The sequence below is a fragment of the Alosa pseudoharengus genome, unplaced genomic scaffold (assembly GCF_046254945.1).
Source record: "Alosa pseudoharengus isolate Yale_2024_CS ecotype anadromous, Long Island Sound unplaced genomic scaffold, YU_APseudo_1.1 YU_APseudo_1.1_scf_6, whole genome shotgun sequence".
Lineage (NCBI taxonomy): Eukaryota > Metazoa > Chordata > Actinopteri > Clupeiformes > Clupeidae > Alosa > Alosa pseudoharengus.
In genome coordinates this window covers 39,383,230-39,398,482 of record NW_027468848.1, presented here as the reverse complement: position 1 = coordinate 39,398,482, position 15,253 = coordinate 39,383,230, and the positions used below count along the sequence as shown (strand labels likewise).

The 15,253-nt window shown below is 45.2% G+C and overlaps 1 protein-coding gene across 5 annotated transcripts in view; it reads right to left on the bottom strand.

The window, feature by feature from the left end:
• The window catches only part of dmxl1 (Dmx like 1), a 37,966-nt gene extending 23,969 nt beyond the window's left edge, over positions 1-13,997 (bottom strand). For 2 of the 5 annotated variants that reach the window (XM_076270448.1, XM_076270451.1), the window contains exons 1-16: positions 13,879-13,997; positions 12,594-12,799; positions 11,425-11,550; positions 7,389-7,463; positions 7,121-7,202; positions 6,855-6,987; positions 6,533-6,599; positions 6,050-6,228; positions 5,103-5,304; positions 4,826-4,988; positions 3,973-4,164; positions 3,210-3,436; positions 2,097-2,823; positions 1,582-1,703; positions 1,365-1,454; positions 977-1,079 (exon numbers count right to left, since the gene is read on the bottom strand). In XM_076270448.1, coding sequence (XP_076126563.1) covers positions 977-1,079; positions 1,365-1,454; positions 1,582-1,703; positions 2,097-2,823; positions 3,210-3,436; positions 3,973-4,164; positions 4,826-4,988; positions 5,103-5,304; positions 6,050-6,228; positions 6,533-6,599; positions 6,855-6,987; positions 7,121-7,202; positions 7,389-7,463; positions 11,425-11,550; positions 12,594-12,680 — 2,575 coding nt within the window. In that variant the 5' untranslated portion in view covers positions 12,681-12,799; positions 13,879-13,997. The remainder of the gene's footprint in view (positions 1-976; positions 1,080-1,364; positions 1,455-1,581; positions 1,704-2,096; positions 2,824-3,209; positions 3,437-3,972; positions 4,165-4,825; positions 4,989-5,102; positions 5,305-6,049; positions 6,229-6,532; positions 6,600-6,854; positions 6,988-7,120; positions 7,203-7,388; positions 7,464-11,424; positions 11,551-12,593; positions 12,800-13,878) is intronic. The other 3 variants (XM_076270449.1, XM_076270452.1, XM_076270450.1) reach the window with 2 other exon arrangements.
• Between the last annotated feature and the right edge of the window lie 1,256 nt (positions 13,998-15,253).

The window sequence follows — 15,253 nt, the reverse complement described above, 5'->3', positions numbered from 1 at the left end:
GGGCCTCAGGTCAAAGACGTTTGAGAAAGGCTGGTCTATACAGTATAACCTGCATCAGAATGAGGTTTGCAATGGTGCGCCTAAAGGCACGGGTCGAAGACCCAGTCAGTTACGTCACGATATGCACATTTGTGTAATTTCATACCTACGTAATTACCATGACCAAAATTGTACTTTTTTTTTTTACTTTGAATCTTGAAAAAAAAAAAATATTGACCTACCTACCGACCCATTTTTTTTTTTTTTTTTGGCTGTTACTGCAAACAAGAATATTTTTAAGGATGGCCTGAATGTTAATTTGTGTATTCACTAGAAAGTGTAATGGGTTCCTCCTTGGCCTGTGCTACACCTCCAAGTGACATGCAAACTGGTAGTTTTTGTATAATCCTGCTGGAAAACAGACACAACCTCATTGCTAGTGGTTACAAACCAGCTAACACCTACTGTACAGTCTGTAGTCCTAACAACATCCGCACAAGCTACAGCCACAAAATCAGTTCAAGTGCCTTTGTTTTAGACTGCAATGTCCTAACTGACCCGGACGCAGTGCATCGCTGCAAGCCCAGATGCAGCGCCACACTTTGAGCAGACCTTTTGACGGACGCCCCGTTTCTATTTTACTTGGTGTTGTTCGCATTGCTCTGCTATTTTGAATGAGAAATATGGTGCTACAAAATTTAACCGGGACATTCAATGCGGACAAAGAGCATTCAATGCAACAGAGTTGCTCGCTGCTCAGATTCTGTTAGGACTAGGTGTATAACATCATGGTAGCACCAAAATCTGCGCTGCCTTGTATCTGTGTGTGTTTGTACACGTGTTTGCAGTCTGAAACTTGAAAGTTCTTTGTCAAGGAGGAATGAACAACATGGGGCTTTTAAATGATGTATGTGCTGAACTGAGTTTCTTCATGCTACTGTTCTGACACAGGGAGTTTCAAAGAGAATGTCACAGTAAGTTCCAGAAGGCCCCCTACCCGAGTCTGTAGGTGGTGCCTCCTGTGGTTCTCCATCGGGCCTCTGGCTCCCCAAGATCAGGTCCTCCTCGAACACGTGCAGCAGTTGGGTCTGCTTCCCCTGCTGAGGACAAAGCATGGCACAGGGCCCGCAGCGCTCAGTAAAACAGCAGGAACAAATGTGGCCTCTGTGTGTGTGTGTGAGTGTGAGTGAGTGTGTGTGAGAGTGTGTGAGAGAGTGTGTGTGTGTATGTGGGGTTAACACAGTTTCCCCCTAAATATCCTTCATTGGGATTGCTGATTGTTTTTCCACAGTGGAAATCACCCAATTAGTTATAACTAGCACTTTCTAATGTACTTTGCAAGTGTTTCCTGAGCCTAATAGTAGCGAGTCAGAGTTGTTACGTACAAAGTCTGTGATCACGTCCAGCTCAATGATGCAGCCTGGGCGGGCGGTGGACTGCTGACTGATGATGTTAAACGCTTCCCCTACAGATTTCTGGGAAGAGGAAAGAAAAAGGAATTTAGCATTCCTCAGCAGAAAGCACAGGACAGAAAGTGACAAAAACAGCATAGCATAGCTCATAATATGTTGTGGATTGGCAATCAAAAGAAAAGACACTCACAGAATTTTCTGGATTGGAGACTTCACTAAGTAACTTCTTGGCTTCAATGACAGCTTGATACAAGCGCAGAGAATGACCATCATTTGCCACAAAACAGGCACTGGGGGAGCTGCCATACTCACCTTTAAAAGAGACAGGGGATCATTAGAATGGTGAAACACTCATGTGTATGATGGTTAGACTGACACAGCATGGTCTAAGGGCTAAAGGTGATGACAGCGCCACAGAGCTAAGCTATACTCATAGCTGCCTGCAACAACAACAATAATCAGGATTCCCAGACAGCAACGTGGCAGAAGGAACACAAAACATTACTGCAGCAAAGGTTCGTTAGGGCTGGGAACCCAAATGCTAGAATGGAGTAGATATGGAGTAGATAAGGAACAGGAGCCGGGAGCAGGACCAGTGGCCAGCAGCGCTGCTCACACAGTGGCTCATCCATCAGCACTGACGTCAGCCGCAGCCCCCACACATGCCCACTCACTGGACGCAGCTGCTGCGGCTACTCTACTTACCCAGGCAGTTGCTGGGGATGAGCGTGGGGAGCCAGGCCACGTTGGCGAAGGCCGAGGCGTGGAGAGAGTTGACCCTGGCCAGCTCGGACACGCCGCCGGAGAAGGAGAGCGGGCCCACGGGCTCCACGCGCCACAGGATGAGCTCGCTGTAGATGGCGTTGGGGTCCTGCGGCACGGCGTTGAGTGAGCCCCTGCTGTGGCGGCCGGCGGAGGAGGAGCAGGAGGAGGGCGCATTGAGCGGGCCAGCGGCCGCGGGGGTCGGCGAGCGCTGGGCGTTGTGGTGCGAGGTGGTCAGCAGCAGCGGCAGCAGCGAGTGGCAGGCCAGGTGGTTGAGGTGGAAGCGGTGGCCGCAGTAGCGCGAGCGGTGCGACACGCTGAGCACCGTGGAGAAGGCCGAGTCCTCGGCGAAGCTGACCGCCCACTGGTTGAGCGAGCCGTCGGCGTGCTTGGAGATCATGAGCACGCTGGGCGTGAAGATGCTGAGGCGCAGGCCGCCAGAGCCCGCCGCTGACCCCGACGCTGACCCCTTGCCCTGGTGGCCGAAGCAGGAGATGAGGGAGGAGGAGCGGGGCAGGCCGCCGCCGGATGGACGCTGCTGCTGCTGCTGACGGCCCTGCTGGATGGCCAGGTCCACGTTCTTGTTGCAGGCGTACATGACCACGCTGCGGCTCAGCGAGTTGGCGTCGCCCGTCGGGAACGCCACGGGGATGCGGGACACAAATGACACCTGTCAATCAAATACACTGGTCAGGCATCAAAACCAAAATCAACAGAGCAAGGCATGTCTGTGAATGTATTGTATTTGTGTGTAAGAATGTGGGGCAAGAGGGCCCAAGTATGTCTGTGCAAATAGTACATTTACATACAGCACGGTCAATACAATATGCAAAATACATATTACGGTAATATTCTAATAAAGAGAGTGACAAACAAATATATACAGTCCTTATACCATTGCCCCAAAACATTTTGGCAACATTTGCACAGACCTTTGCTCGGGTGGGGTGGGGTTATTACAGGTAGCTGAAGAACACATAGAACACAAATGTGTGTGTGTGTGTGTGTGTGTGTGTGTGTGTGTGTGTGTGTGTGTGTGTGTGGTCCAGTCCCCACCTGAGCCTGGCGGAACATCCCAGGCTGGTACTCGTCTAGCCAGTCGGTGTGCCAGACGAGCAGCGAGCCGTCGGTGGGGTGGATGCTGAAGAGCATGTCTGCGCTCCTGTTCCAGTCCTCCAGCAGCAGCTCCACCTGCTGCTCCACGGCCGCCACGTCCATCCCGGCCTCCAACTGTGGCGGCGACTGACCGCCATTCCCAGAGCCGTCCTCCAGAAACATGGCGTCTGCAACGAAAGGTTCCCCAGTGAGTTGCGCAGAGACCAAATGATGGTTCCGTTAACAGAGCATGTTCTGCCCATGACAACAGCATGTTTCAGTTGCATTTGAGCACACTGCTGATTTAGGCTCAGCTGTGGGCAACACTGACAGCAATCCCAGCACAGACAGGCCCTGATCCCTGATTTATCAGCAGTGCGGCTGCTGCTCCAGACAGCTCTGCAGTAGATCTGGAACCCATTTGCACGCGTCGTGACGCCAGATGAAATAGAGGCGCCTGATCAAGGCCGCTGTCAGAGGGCCAGTTAAACAGAGCTGTGGCTCTGTGGCGTAGGTGAGAGATGACCTTCTCACACACACACAGGCAGCAGCTAGGACAGCAAGAAGATGTCAGGCGGGGGGGGGGGGGGGAGGGTGTTGGCTGTGAGGAAGATGTGAGTGTAACGGGGCATGTGAGAGCACATGTGTGGTTCTCCGGTTCTGCGTGTGTTAGGTGTTAGTGGCGTACCAGCGGTTCTGCGTGTGTTAGGTGTTAGTGGCGTACCGGCGGTGTTGTCGGCGGCGGCGGGGGCCAGGCTGGGGCTGTCCTGAGCGCTGCGGAGCATCTGCAGCAGCACCTCCATGGCCAGAGTGAACTGCAGCTCCTTGTTGTTGAGCCAGTGCACTGTGAAGGGCCCGCCCGGCTCCTCCTCGTCTGTGCCATTCAGCGACGAGATGGAGGGCAGCAGCGGGATATCTGACACGCGCGCACACACACACACACACACACACACACACACACACACACACACACACACACACACACACACACACACACACACACACACACACACACACACACACACACACACACACACACACACACACACACACACACACACACACACACACACACACACACACACACACACACACACACACACAGTAGCAGTATTTACATTAGTGAATACAAATGATTAGGACTCCTGTAAAGTAAATATTTGCCACAATACCAAAGCTCTCTCTCGCGCGCTGCCTGGTTTAAAAACCAAGGCTGATTAAATGGGCACAATGAAATTCTGGAATTTTGGAGCATTTCAGCAATCAGACCTGAGACAAACCTAAATCAGTACATGTCCTCTTGCTCACAAATGAGTAAAGCAGAAGAACAAGTGAGGTGTCTGGGTGTAAATATATGCACATAAAACACTGCATATAGGAGAAGCGTTAAAGTGTACATGTGTGAAAATTATTTCTAACACACTATGTGTGTGTGTGTGTGTGTGTGTGTGTGTGTGTACACTATGCACCTCTATGGATGCGTATTGCTGTATTTCTGTACTGTTGAAACGGATGTGACACAATGTGGTAGTTATTTGTGGCAGGTGTGTGTTGTGGTTTTGAGGTTAGTGCGTCACCTGTGGCCGGGTTGATGCTGGCGGCGATGTGGAAGTGGCAGAGTGCGTTGGCGCGGGGCTGGATGGGCTTGTGGCTGTAGTGTTTGCCCTGCTGCTGGGGAAGCAGGCTGGTGTGGGCAAGAACGCCACGCTGAGAACCCCCCCACGACTCCTGCAGGTTGAGCTGACACACACACACACGCACACACGCACACACACACAGTTCCATTACAGTGATCTAATCAGCACTTTATCATCTCAGCATGTGATGGGGTGATGAGATCGGCTCAACCTTTACCTCCAGTGGATTTGGTGATTTGCCATTAGCTGGGAGCTTCTTGTCCCTGGCCAGCCGGTTGGGGTCACCGTAGTTCTGGTGGTTGCCAGGGTTATTGTGCTTGAGTCCAGACAGCAGGCAGTCACTTGGCAACAGTGTCTCCGCCCAGAGACGACACACACTGTCCTTGCAGCAGGTCAAGAGCACATTGCACACCGCACCCCTGAGGGAAGAGAACACGCGCGCACACACACACGCACGCACACACACACAAAATTCATTTGACAATCATACACACACAAAGTAATGTGGCCATTTAAATATTCTCATTCCATCTAGTAAGAGCATAAAAGAGCATCTATTCACATCTCTTAACTGGCAAACATGACTACTGCTTCAGATATCAAAGAGCTCACAAGACACGTACACAACTTCCTGTCTACCATTATCCTGTGTGTGTGTGTGTGTGTGTGTGTGTGTGTGTGTTCTAAGCTGTACACAACTTGATGTGCTGTATTTTTTTTTGTAATACACACACCACAAATACCAATAAGGCAAGAGAAACCTATTAAAAAGGTGCTATAAACAAGGGTAACGTCACTTCTGTTGACATTCAAACAAAACAGAGAGCTACTGTAGCTCGCTACTCCCTCCCCCTCCCTCCCATGCAATTGAAACTCTCCCAAACGCGCATATCGTCAGTGATTTGCTAGAACAGTTTGTTATGTTTTCATGGGCTTTTTACAATGTATTCGGGGCACAGGCAGCTAGCGGATGTTGAGGTGATGCTAGCTGTATGTGACAAAACATGTTTTAGCTTAGAAACCGTGTTACATCGCTTATAGCACCTTTAAGAAAAAGTTCAATAAGTGACATAAAAAAAAAAGACATCCAATCCTAAAGTAGAATGACTTGCTGTTTTGCTGCTCTGATGAAGTCATGGTCATGCCATGCGGTGGCCTCTGTACCTTGGCATGTACTTGCTGGTCTTCCTCCAGGAGAAGCCGGTGACTGACCGGGGGTGGGCCAGGTAGATGAAGGAGAAGTCCAGCCCACCCAGGGAGCTCTGCTCAGGTGGGGTGAAGAGCTTGCCAGCATCCCACTGCCAGCTGCTGGTACCGTACCACACCTTCACTAAGCAGTCATCCTGAAAAACATCCACTCACATGAGCATCTTAACCTAAAGCACTTGGTACCGTACCACACCTTCACTAAGCAGTCATCCTGAAAAACATCCACTCACATGAGCATCTTAACCTAAAGCACTTGGTACCGTACCACACTTTCACTAAGCAGTCATCCTGAAAAACATCCACTCACATGAGCATCTTAACCTATAGAGTTGCACAGGCATAGACACCGAATGCAAAATAACCGAATGCAAAATAAACTTGTATCACTTAGCTGGATCATAACTGGATTTCAGGTGATCAATGTTTGTGAGCTTTTACCTGACCAGCTGTGGCAAAGAATTCTCCTCCAGGTGAGAACTTCAGGAAGCGAGTAGGGGAGGCCGTCCTGTCCAACACAAACACATAAGAATGAGACGCATATTCATTTGTCATATAAAATAAAGATGCATATTCAACAACTTCACTTTTCTAGAGAGCCTAACAACTAACAAAGTGACTTATGCACACATGTTCCTTCCCTGGACAGAGCAGCCCAGCTTTTGCAGCATCAGTCCAAGCACATGAGGGCCAGTATGGGCGGATGCCCCTGACCAATCCATGGACCAGCAGATAGTTCAAGTTGCAGCAGACCAACACCTACTTGCACCGCCAGATGCACCTCCACGTGTTGTGGCCTTCAGTGCTGGAGCTGGACACCTCCTCGGCCGCCCCACAGGTGTAGCTCTCATTGGACCACAGCTGCAGGCTACTGGAGCCTGTGAGGAGTTGCATACCTGCGCCCAGACAAGCAAATACTCACAACAAAGCACTAGATTTTAGGAAGTGTCCGAATGGGACACTTCCTGTTTTAGCCTCTATGAAACGTAGCTTCTAAGACGTGAGAGAAAAATCAATCCTGTGTTCTACCTGCAGGGTTCCATGCCAGGTTGTGTGCAATTGACTGCAATACAAACTGCCCGCTCTTCTGCCATTGGTAGCCAAATTTCTGCTGGTGGAACACACACACACCCCCACACACCCCCACACCCACACCCACACCCACACCCACACCCACACCCACACACACACACACACACACACTTTACTGCATCAAGTGATACAAAGAAGTCACATAAGAGTACAAGCCTTCGAACATGTGCTTGAGGGGGTTTCATATAGAACTTTAGACACTCACAGTTTGAGTTTTCTCTGGGTTCAGCAGTGGGACTGGCTCAAACACACACACGATGTTTCCATAGGAGGCTGCTATCTGTTGGCATCAGGGAGAGTTCAAACATTTACTTGGAGGCAGATCATCAGTAAATGGGTGGTTGACATGACATGGCCTTTTTTTGCTCCAATGTGTCAAAGATAGGTAAATTATAAAAAAATATATCAAAAACTATGGTGATATTGTTCAGAAAATGCTGTTTTATATGAAAATACAGAGCATTCATGGGATTAATCTTCCATTGCATGGTCTTTTGCTGTGACGCATTTTACGCAAAAATGCCAAAATAAAATTACTTTTCAGTCAATATTACCTTTAAAACTATATTGTCATATTGCAGTTAGCATGTTTTTAGGATGTTAGCATAAAAGCACATTGCTTAATGTCATGCTAAGTACATGAAACCTCATTTGGTGTGACCCCATATCATATAGGGTGACCGGGTTTTCTCGTCACACCATATGATTTATTTGTCACACTGTATGATAGAAACTGCATTTTCCTGCATAAATAATGTTTTTTCATACACATGTTTAACTCATAATTAAGTATAATATATATTTTGACATATTTAACATGATTTAACATTTATTATTTAAGATGTGCAACTATTGCATGTATTGCGAATCACACACACATAAAACACAGAAATCACTCCCACACACACACTCACTCTACAGCCTTGGATACAAAAGATACATATTTGACATTCTAAATATCAATAGTAGTCTGAGAAAATAAATTCTGGTGTTAAAGAAAACAGTAATATTAACATTGTCTTTAGCACTATAAGTAATTGCAGCAATTTAATCTGATTATAATGCAGGAAAACGTTTTAAATTATCTGAATAAATTGTTGAATTTGTCTTTTAACAGATATATAGAGAATAAACCCAAAGGGGAACTACGAACATTCAGATTGAAGCCCACCATTGAGAAGAGAAAAACTCAAGGAACCCAAGAGCTATACAATATTTGGTGGCATTCTGTTTTGCATAGTTGTTATTTCTGAAAGTGAACCTTTACATGATATACCTGTCTTAAACTGTCTTTTGTTGCTTGTGAAATACATATAATACACATTTTTTTATTAACAGATTGTTTTGTGGTGTTATTTATCATATGGCGTGACACCATATCATTTGGTGTGACATCAAGAAATTATGAAAATAAAAAGGCTTTTGGGGTCTAAATCATACAAATCTCAATGGAACAGATAGAAAATAGGGTCAGCAAAAGTCACAAGCATTTTCTTTCTTTTATATCAAGGTATGTCAAAATGAATATGACATTTATTGAAAGATTGAGGACATATGCCTAACTGTGTGTATTGATGAAGAAATATACTGTAAAATGTAATAAATTTGCACAAGGAAATGCTAGATCTTGATGAAGTAATGATAGAAGATTATAATACATTGCTCACATTAAAAACAAAATACCCCATTATAATTTTACAAACAATAACTTTCATGTCACACCATATGACAATTATTATTAGTCACTACCACAACTAATTAGTGAATAAATATGAATTTCAACACAAAATCTAAAAGACCATACATATTTTTGGGAATGGAAGGGTCAGTACAACAGGACTAAGTGATTTCCATGCCTAATATTAGAATTTTTTTCAAAATTTTTTTTTCAGCCTAAAACGTCAACCACCCAAATACTCATGGGAAATGCTTCCCATCACACGATACTGTAATGATTCAGTTTGATCTGTCCTTGAGTCTAAAGATCATGTTACACAAGCTTTTTAAAGAGACTACATCATTAAGGTTCTTTCAACACACACACACACACACACACACACACACACACACAGAGAGAGAGAGACACATACAGAGAGACACACAGACACCAAGGTACCTCCTGTAGTTATCTGTTCTCTCTGCAGCATTATTGTGTGTACATCCGTCAGTACTTCAGCTGTACAGTACATAATATGCATAATAATACTTTCAAACACAATTCCATTGTTTAAGACCCTCATTAAACCTGACTTTGATTTTTCTATTTCACTACATTGAGAAGGGAAATTGTTTCACCATGGTTTCTTTTTAAGAAACTGCTAACTGAAAATCTCATCCAAGGTCAAATCGCATTTCACCTACATCCGTAAATTAGATTTTCCCTCTGAGGTGATCATTATCAGTAAATTATACATTCTCAGGAGGTACTTAGGCAGCAAATATTGTCAAACTGGTCTCCCTCTTCCCCAAATGTTCGAAGCTCATCCATTTTACTCACAAAGCATGATATTATGTAAAGCATGCTATGTTTTCTGCCCAACACTTGTTGTTTGGCAGACTTTTCAATAAGCAGCTTCTTCAAGTGGTGTATACAGTCAAAGCCTCACTACAACCTGAACAGGAACATTTAAATCCATCTGAACAGGAACATTTAAATCCATCTAAACAGCCATTTAGTGCTGCACTAAACAGCATTATTGTTGAAAAAAATATTCTAATCAGAAAAAGAGGAGTCCTAGTCATCCCGACAGATGCTGCAGTCTCAGACAAGTGACTCACAATGACCACTCAGATACACACACTCTTCTCCATAGTGAGCTCGCCTAACAGCTCAGCTCAGCTCGGTGACACAGAAAGGGAACACCACTTATTTTAAGATGATGGTTCAGCTGTCTGTTAGCTCCTAGAAAACTCACATTGTGTCACCAGCTTTCCCAGGCAAGAGGAATGGTGCTAAACATGACTTCTAAGACTGTCTGTGTAAGCTTGACAACAGTAAAAGGTTGGCCAAGCCTAAGTGGACAGAAACGGCTTAGCACAATGCTGAGTCATATTTAGCTGTAACAGAATGAGGACCTAGGACCTAGTCAAGGAAGAGAGCAGGAGCTTCACAAAAACAACTGGAAGCAGGCCAAGTCTCCTCGAGCATATGCGAGCAAACACATAGGCACGCGTCTCTAGAGTTACCACTGTTTAGCTGTGAAGTCTACAGGGGCTTCAGATTCAACAACATGAATCAACTTGGAACAGAGCACATGCGTGCGCCACACACACACACACACACATTGGGGTAAATATATTTTTTCTGACAGATATTGCGATTGCGATTTGCAATATAATTTTTGACTGTCAATTAATTGATTCATTTCAATATTCCAAATGTCTCCTTAATTGTGCCACCCTTGATAGGTGAGCACGCCCAGTGCACAAGAAGCACAGTAACGCCGACCAACGGTGAAGCTCACCATCCATGGTACTGTGTAACCTTTACAAACATTATCTTACACTTAAATCTTACTTACATTTCATATTTGTTGTAGTTCTTGCACTACTGTAGCAGGGCAGTGCTGCCATATATATGAGCAAGGATTTAGAATCAATACATGGAAATCACATTCACCTCTTTCCCAAGAGGTTGCAATAGCTGCCTGAAACTAGCGCCTTCACATCAGCAGAAGCCCATAACAGGCTGCACACATGGGTGCAGAAGCTCCTCAAACCTGACTTGTTCTCCAGGCTCAGGGTGTGGTTGGCCCTAAGGCAGGGATCACATTAGCCAGCGGCAAGTGGCAGGTTTCCTATTGTTCTGTATGGTTCGGCAGCAGAACGGTGGCAACGCTGGCGTAATGCTAGCGTTGAACAAGCTGAGCGTTGATCTTGGCGCAACGCGTGCGTATTCAATTGACAAACTGTTTGTGTTGCTTAGGAATGAGACAAAACTTATTATGGTCTGAGCTTTGCGTTACGTTTGCCGCTGCCGCTTGGCGATGTGATCTCCGCCTAAAGGTCAGTCTTCAATGTCAGCATGCCAAGAATGTCAAGGCAAAAGAATCAAACCATGGGCGCATGCATATTACGTACGCGCACACACACACACGCGCGCACACACACACACGCGCGCACACACAGACACACACACACGCACGCACGCAGGCACGCACTTCAACTCAACAACCTGCTCCTCCTGTCTGCTGTGGTCAGGAGGAGACAATGGGTGGATGCCAAGGAGAGACGGTTCTTACCTGGCCGCCCTGCTGAGAGCAGTCCACACAGCCCACCTGGATGTTTCCGTGCTTGGCTCCTGGAATGATTTGAAGCCTCTCAAAGTCACTGCCCAGAATCACTATGTCACAGCCGGAGGCGTAGGCCTGTAGTACACAACAGTCACAGCAACTGTCTTATTTATGGACAGAAGCTTTACAAGGAATACAGCTCATCAGCATGTGTGCAGCCTAACAAAGGAAGCCATGATGTTCTTCTTCTTTTATCGTGTTCTAGCTGCTGTGCTACATCATGCTGAGATTGCTCTAAAGGCTGAGCTACAGGACATGCAATAATCACTGTTCATGCAGCTACAGTTAAAACTCCCACAACACAGTAAGTGGCAATGTTCAAGAGAAATACTTCATAGACAACATGGAATGTAAGTGTAAACGGCACCCTTCCTTCAAAGTAATCAAACACTTGTTTATTCAAACCTTCCTCGGAGATGCAGGGAGGTGGGGAATGAAACAGGAGTTGTGACAACAGAGATGTGTGACAGGGTATCCGAGACATGCTGAGTGAGCGCCATCTCACGCACAGCCCAACCCAGCAGGCCAAGGGCACACCAACAAGCATTCCCATTACTGATCTGGACCGGTGTTAAGCAATGCCCTTGAAACATGGCTGATCAAACTAGCTCTTGCATTCATTTGATATGTATGATAACCTAGCGGTGGGAGAGTGCTGTTTTTTTACTAAAGTCTTAGCGATGCATCGCAGCTTGTTCAACATAATTTGTAGTAAATGACTATAATAACTATACTGCTTTATGTAGCTTCTTTTTCTCACTCCCTCCTCCCTCCAACATACACATGGGGAAAATATTGTGTATCCCAACACAGCCTAAACAATTGCAATATCATTTAGAGGCCACACCGGCCAGCCTCAGAGGTATCCTACATCTTTAGCTTAACTGAAACTGGATCCATTTCAGAGAGAGCAGGACAGGGGAAGAGGCTGCTCTCCAATAGGTTCTGATCTGAGTAATATAGAAACACTGCATTTAGAAATAGGGCCAGGTTGCACAGGGGACCAGCGCCCGAGCTCTCTGTCACTTTTCACCACATTCCCGCCTGTCTCAGCAAAAGTGGACTGAGGCAGAGCTGTAACTGTTCCTAAAGCATAACAGTGCTGAAACAAGACTTACCGTGAAAGGTACATTGTTCAGGCTGCCCACAGAAAAGCAGTTGTCCCCAGGGTTCACTGCCCCAGTCAGTACCTGATGCAGATTCATGGTCCTTGCAGTACCCCTTTATTCCAAACTAGGCCTCGAACCTGGTATGATCAGGTGGAGAGGCATGGTCCGAGGAAAGTGTAAGCTAACACTGTCACAAACGCGTCAAGGCCTTCAACCTGAAACACCAAACAAGCACACTGGTTGGTTTAGCACTCGACATGTACGGTAAGTAACGTTAGCTTGCAGAATTAACCTCGTTCTGTCAGATTTATTGTTAAAAATGTCACCACTGCGGGATGTTCCCGATGGATTATTAAGATTATAGTCTCTGCTGCAGATGTGTACAATCCTGTCTGAAGACATACTAACATTACCATTTTAAAACTCAATGTTAGTCGTCCATAACTCTCCTACGTTGGTAACTGGCTCAAGTTAGCACACTGGCGTGGGATGCTGTGCTCTACACGGTACGTACGTAGGCACTAGGCAGCGAGCTATTTGGCAAATGCTCTCAGTACAAAATCAAATAGGGGAAACTAAATATGACAGTTGTCACTATGTAAAGGTCCTTATCGATCTACAAATGAAACACATAACTTATATAAAATGCCTGACCTAAACCCCCTGCATTAACAACCAAACAATAAAATAGGTGAACAAGTTCCGTGTGTCACTCACGTGATGCGAATGGTCGGAAATAAGTTGCAGACAAGTTAACGTTAGCTCGAAAGCTAGGCAACATATCCTTACACGTAGGCAAAGTAAACTTGCTCGAACCATAGAAACTTTATCGTGCTGACCCTTCCCATAACATGAAAAGTTGACGAATTTGGAGGACTACTAACCTCATTCAAAAGAACATAAATTGCAACAGCTCAATTTGCTTGCTAACAGATATTGAGGGACGTTTGCAGCAAATGTAGTTGCCTCCAAACATTCCATCCATTTAGCTAGCTTTAGCCAAAATCCTTTCGGTTGCACAACCTCTAATTACATCTAAATTACATGTTCTAAGGACATTGAAGTCATAATCTAACACAATGTATATTTTCTAATTTACATGAAGTTACCTCAGCCACCTTCTCGACATTTAAAGGATAACGTTACAACACATGATAACATGACATTCTGACAACCAGTTGGTTTCCTATGCTAAACGGCTAACTAGCTAAACTTAGCTGACTAAACAGACAGCTGCCTAGCAGTACATACCTATTCCAGTGTCTACCTGAAACAGGTTACTTTTCATTCTTACCTTTTAAATGCGTCAGGTTTTGTATCGATCTTAGACCACATTTTTCAAAATAGCAATGACACAGACCTGCCGACAGATTCAGCTAACCAGCCAAGCTTTGGTTGTACTGCAACTGTATCTGGCTATGATAGCTGATGTTTTGCACTGTACGACAGTTCCATGCGCAATGCACCCTGGTTCTTGTGGTTTATCTATTTAGCTGTCATTTCTGCTCAGTCTCCTCTCTTTCATGGTAGACCACTAGTCCAGGCAAATCCAGGTCTGACCTAAAACTAATTGCAACAGAATTTATTTTCACATTGTCATATTTCAATTGGTGATCTAAACACCATAAAAGTCCATGCACATCGTGTTGGTGGAAATATGTTTTTTTTTTTTTTAATGCATCATGCTTCAGCAAATACTGACAAAACTGTAATTAGAATGTTGTAGAATAGAGGTTCTCAAACTTTTCCAACCCAGGCTCCCCCAAACCGGGCATGAAGGCCCTCCCTGACCCTGTTCTGCACTGCCCCCACGAGTTTGATACTGTAATGCCATACCTACTTGGCTACTATATCATATACCCTATAGAGTTTCATACCCTATAGGGGAGACCGGGGCTGGTTGTCTCACGGGTTGGTTGTCACATTGCTTATTCCAGGCACACTAGGTGATGCTGTGGTAAAATTTTGATATCAAACTGTTACCCTTTGATAGCTTACTCATTTGCACTAGGAATTTTGCTCAGCAGACACACAGCATTGAGGTGAGGAGACAATTTTTAAATTTCATGGGTCAGAGTAAATTTTCATGTTGGTGTTGTTTTTGTATTGAGAGCTTGTAGGATATTAGTAGTTCAAAAACAAAACACTCATTAAAAAGCCAAAGGTAGTAGCTTTATTTTGAGTCATATTTTAGCTATCAAGTTAAAGCCATGTGGCAGCTAGGTTAACATCTTTGTCAAGAGGTCAGTTGGGGATGGTTGTCACATAGCTCGTGGGGTTGGTTGTCACATGTGTTTGTTGTCACTGAGACACAGTTGTCACTTTGTTTGAAACTTACATGATAATAAAGAGGTTTTAGCACGGAAAATGATTTCATTTCATTTCTCAACACAGTAGACAATTCAAGTAACTGATCACCTCCTTTAATCCCATTGTTTAAACATAAGGGGCATTGATGACAACTATCATAGGGGTGGTATTCATATTAAAACTTATTTGCAGTTTCTAGCTTAAAAAACTAAAAAGTTACACATCATTTTTTAAGATCCCATTTTATCACTGAAATCCCATTGAAACTCTATAGGGACAACCAACCCCATACCCTGTGACAACCAACCCTGTGATGGGGTTGATTGTCACATTGTGTCAGAGTGTCTTTGATGGTTAAT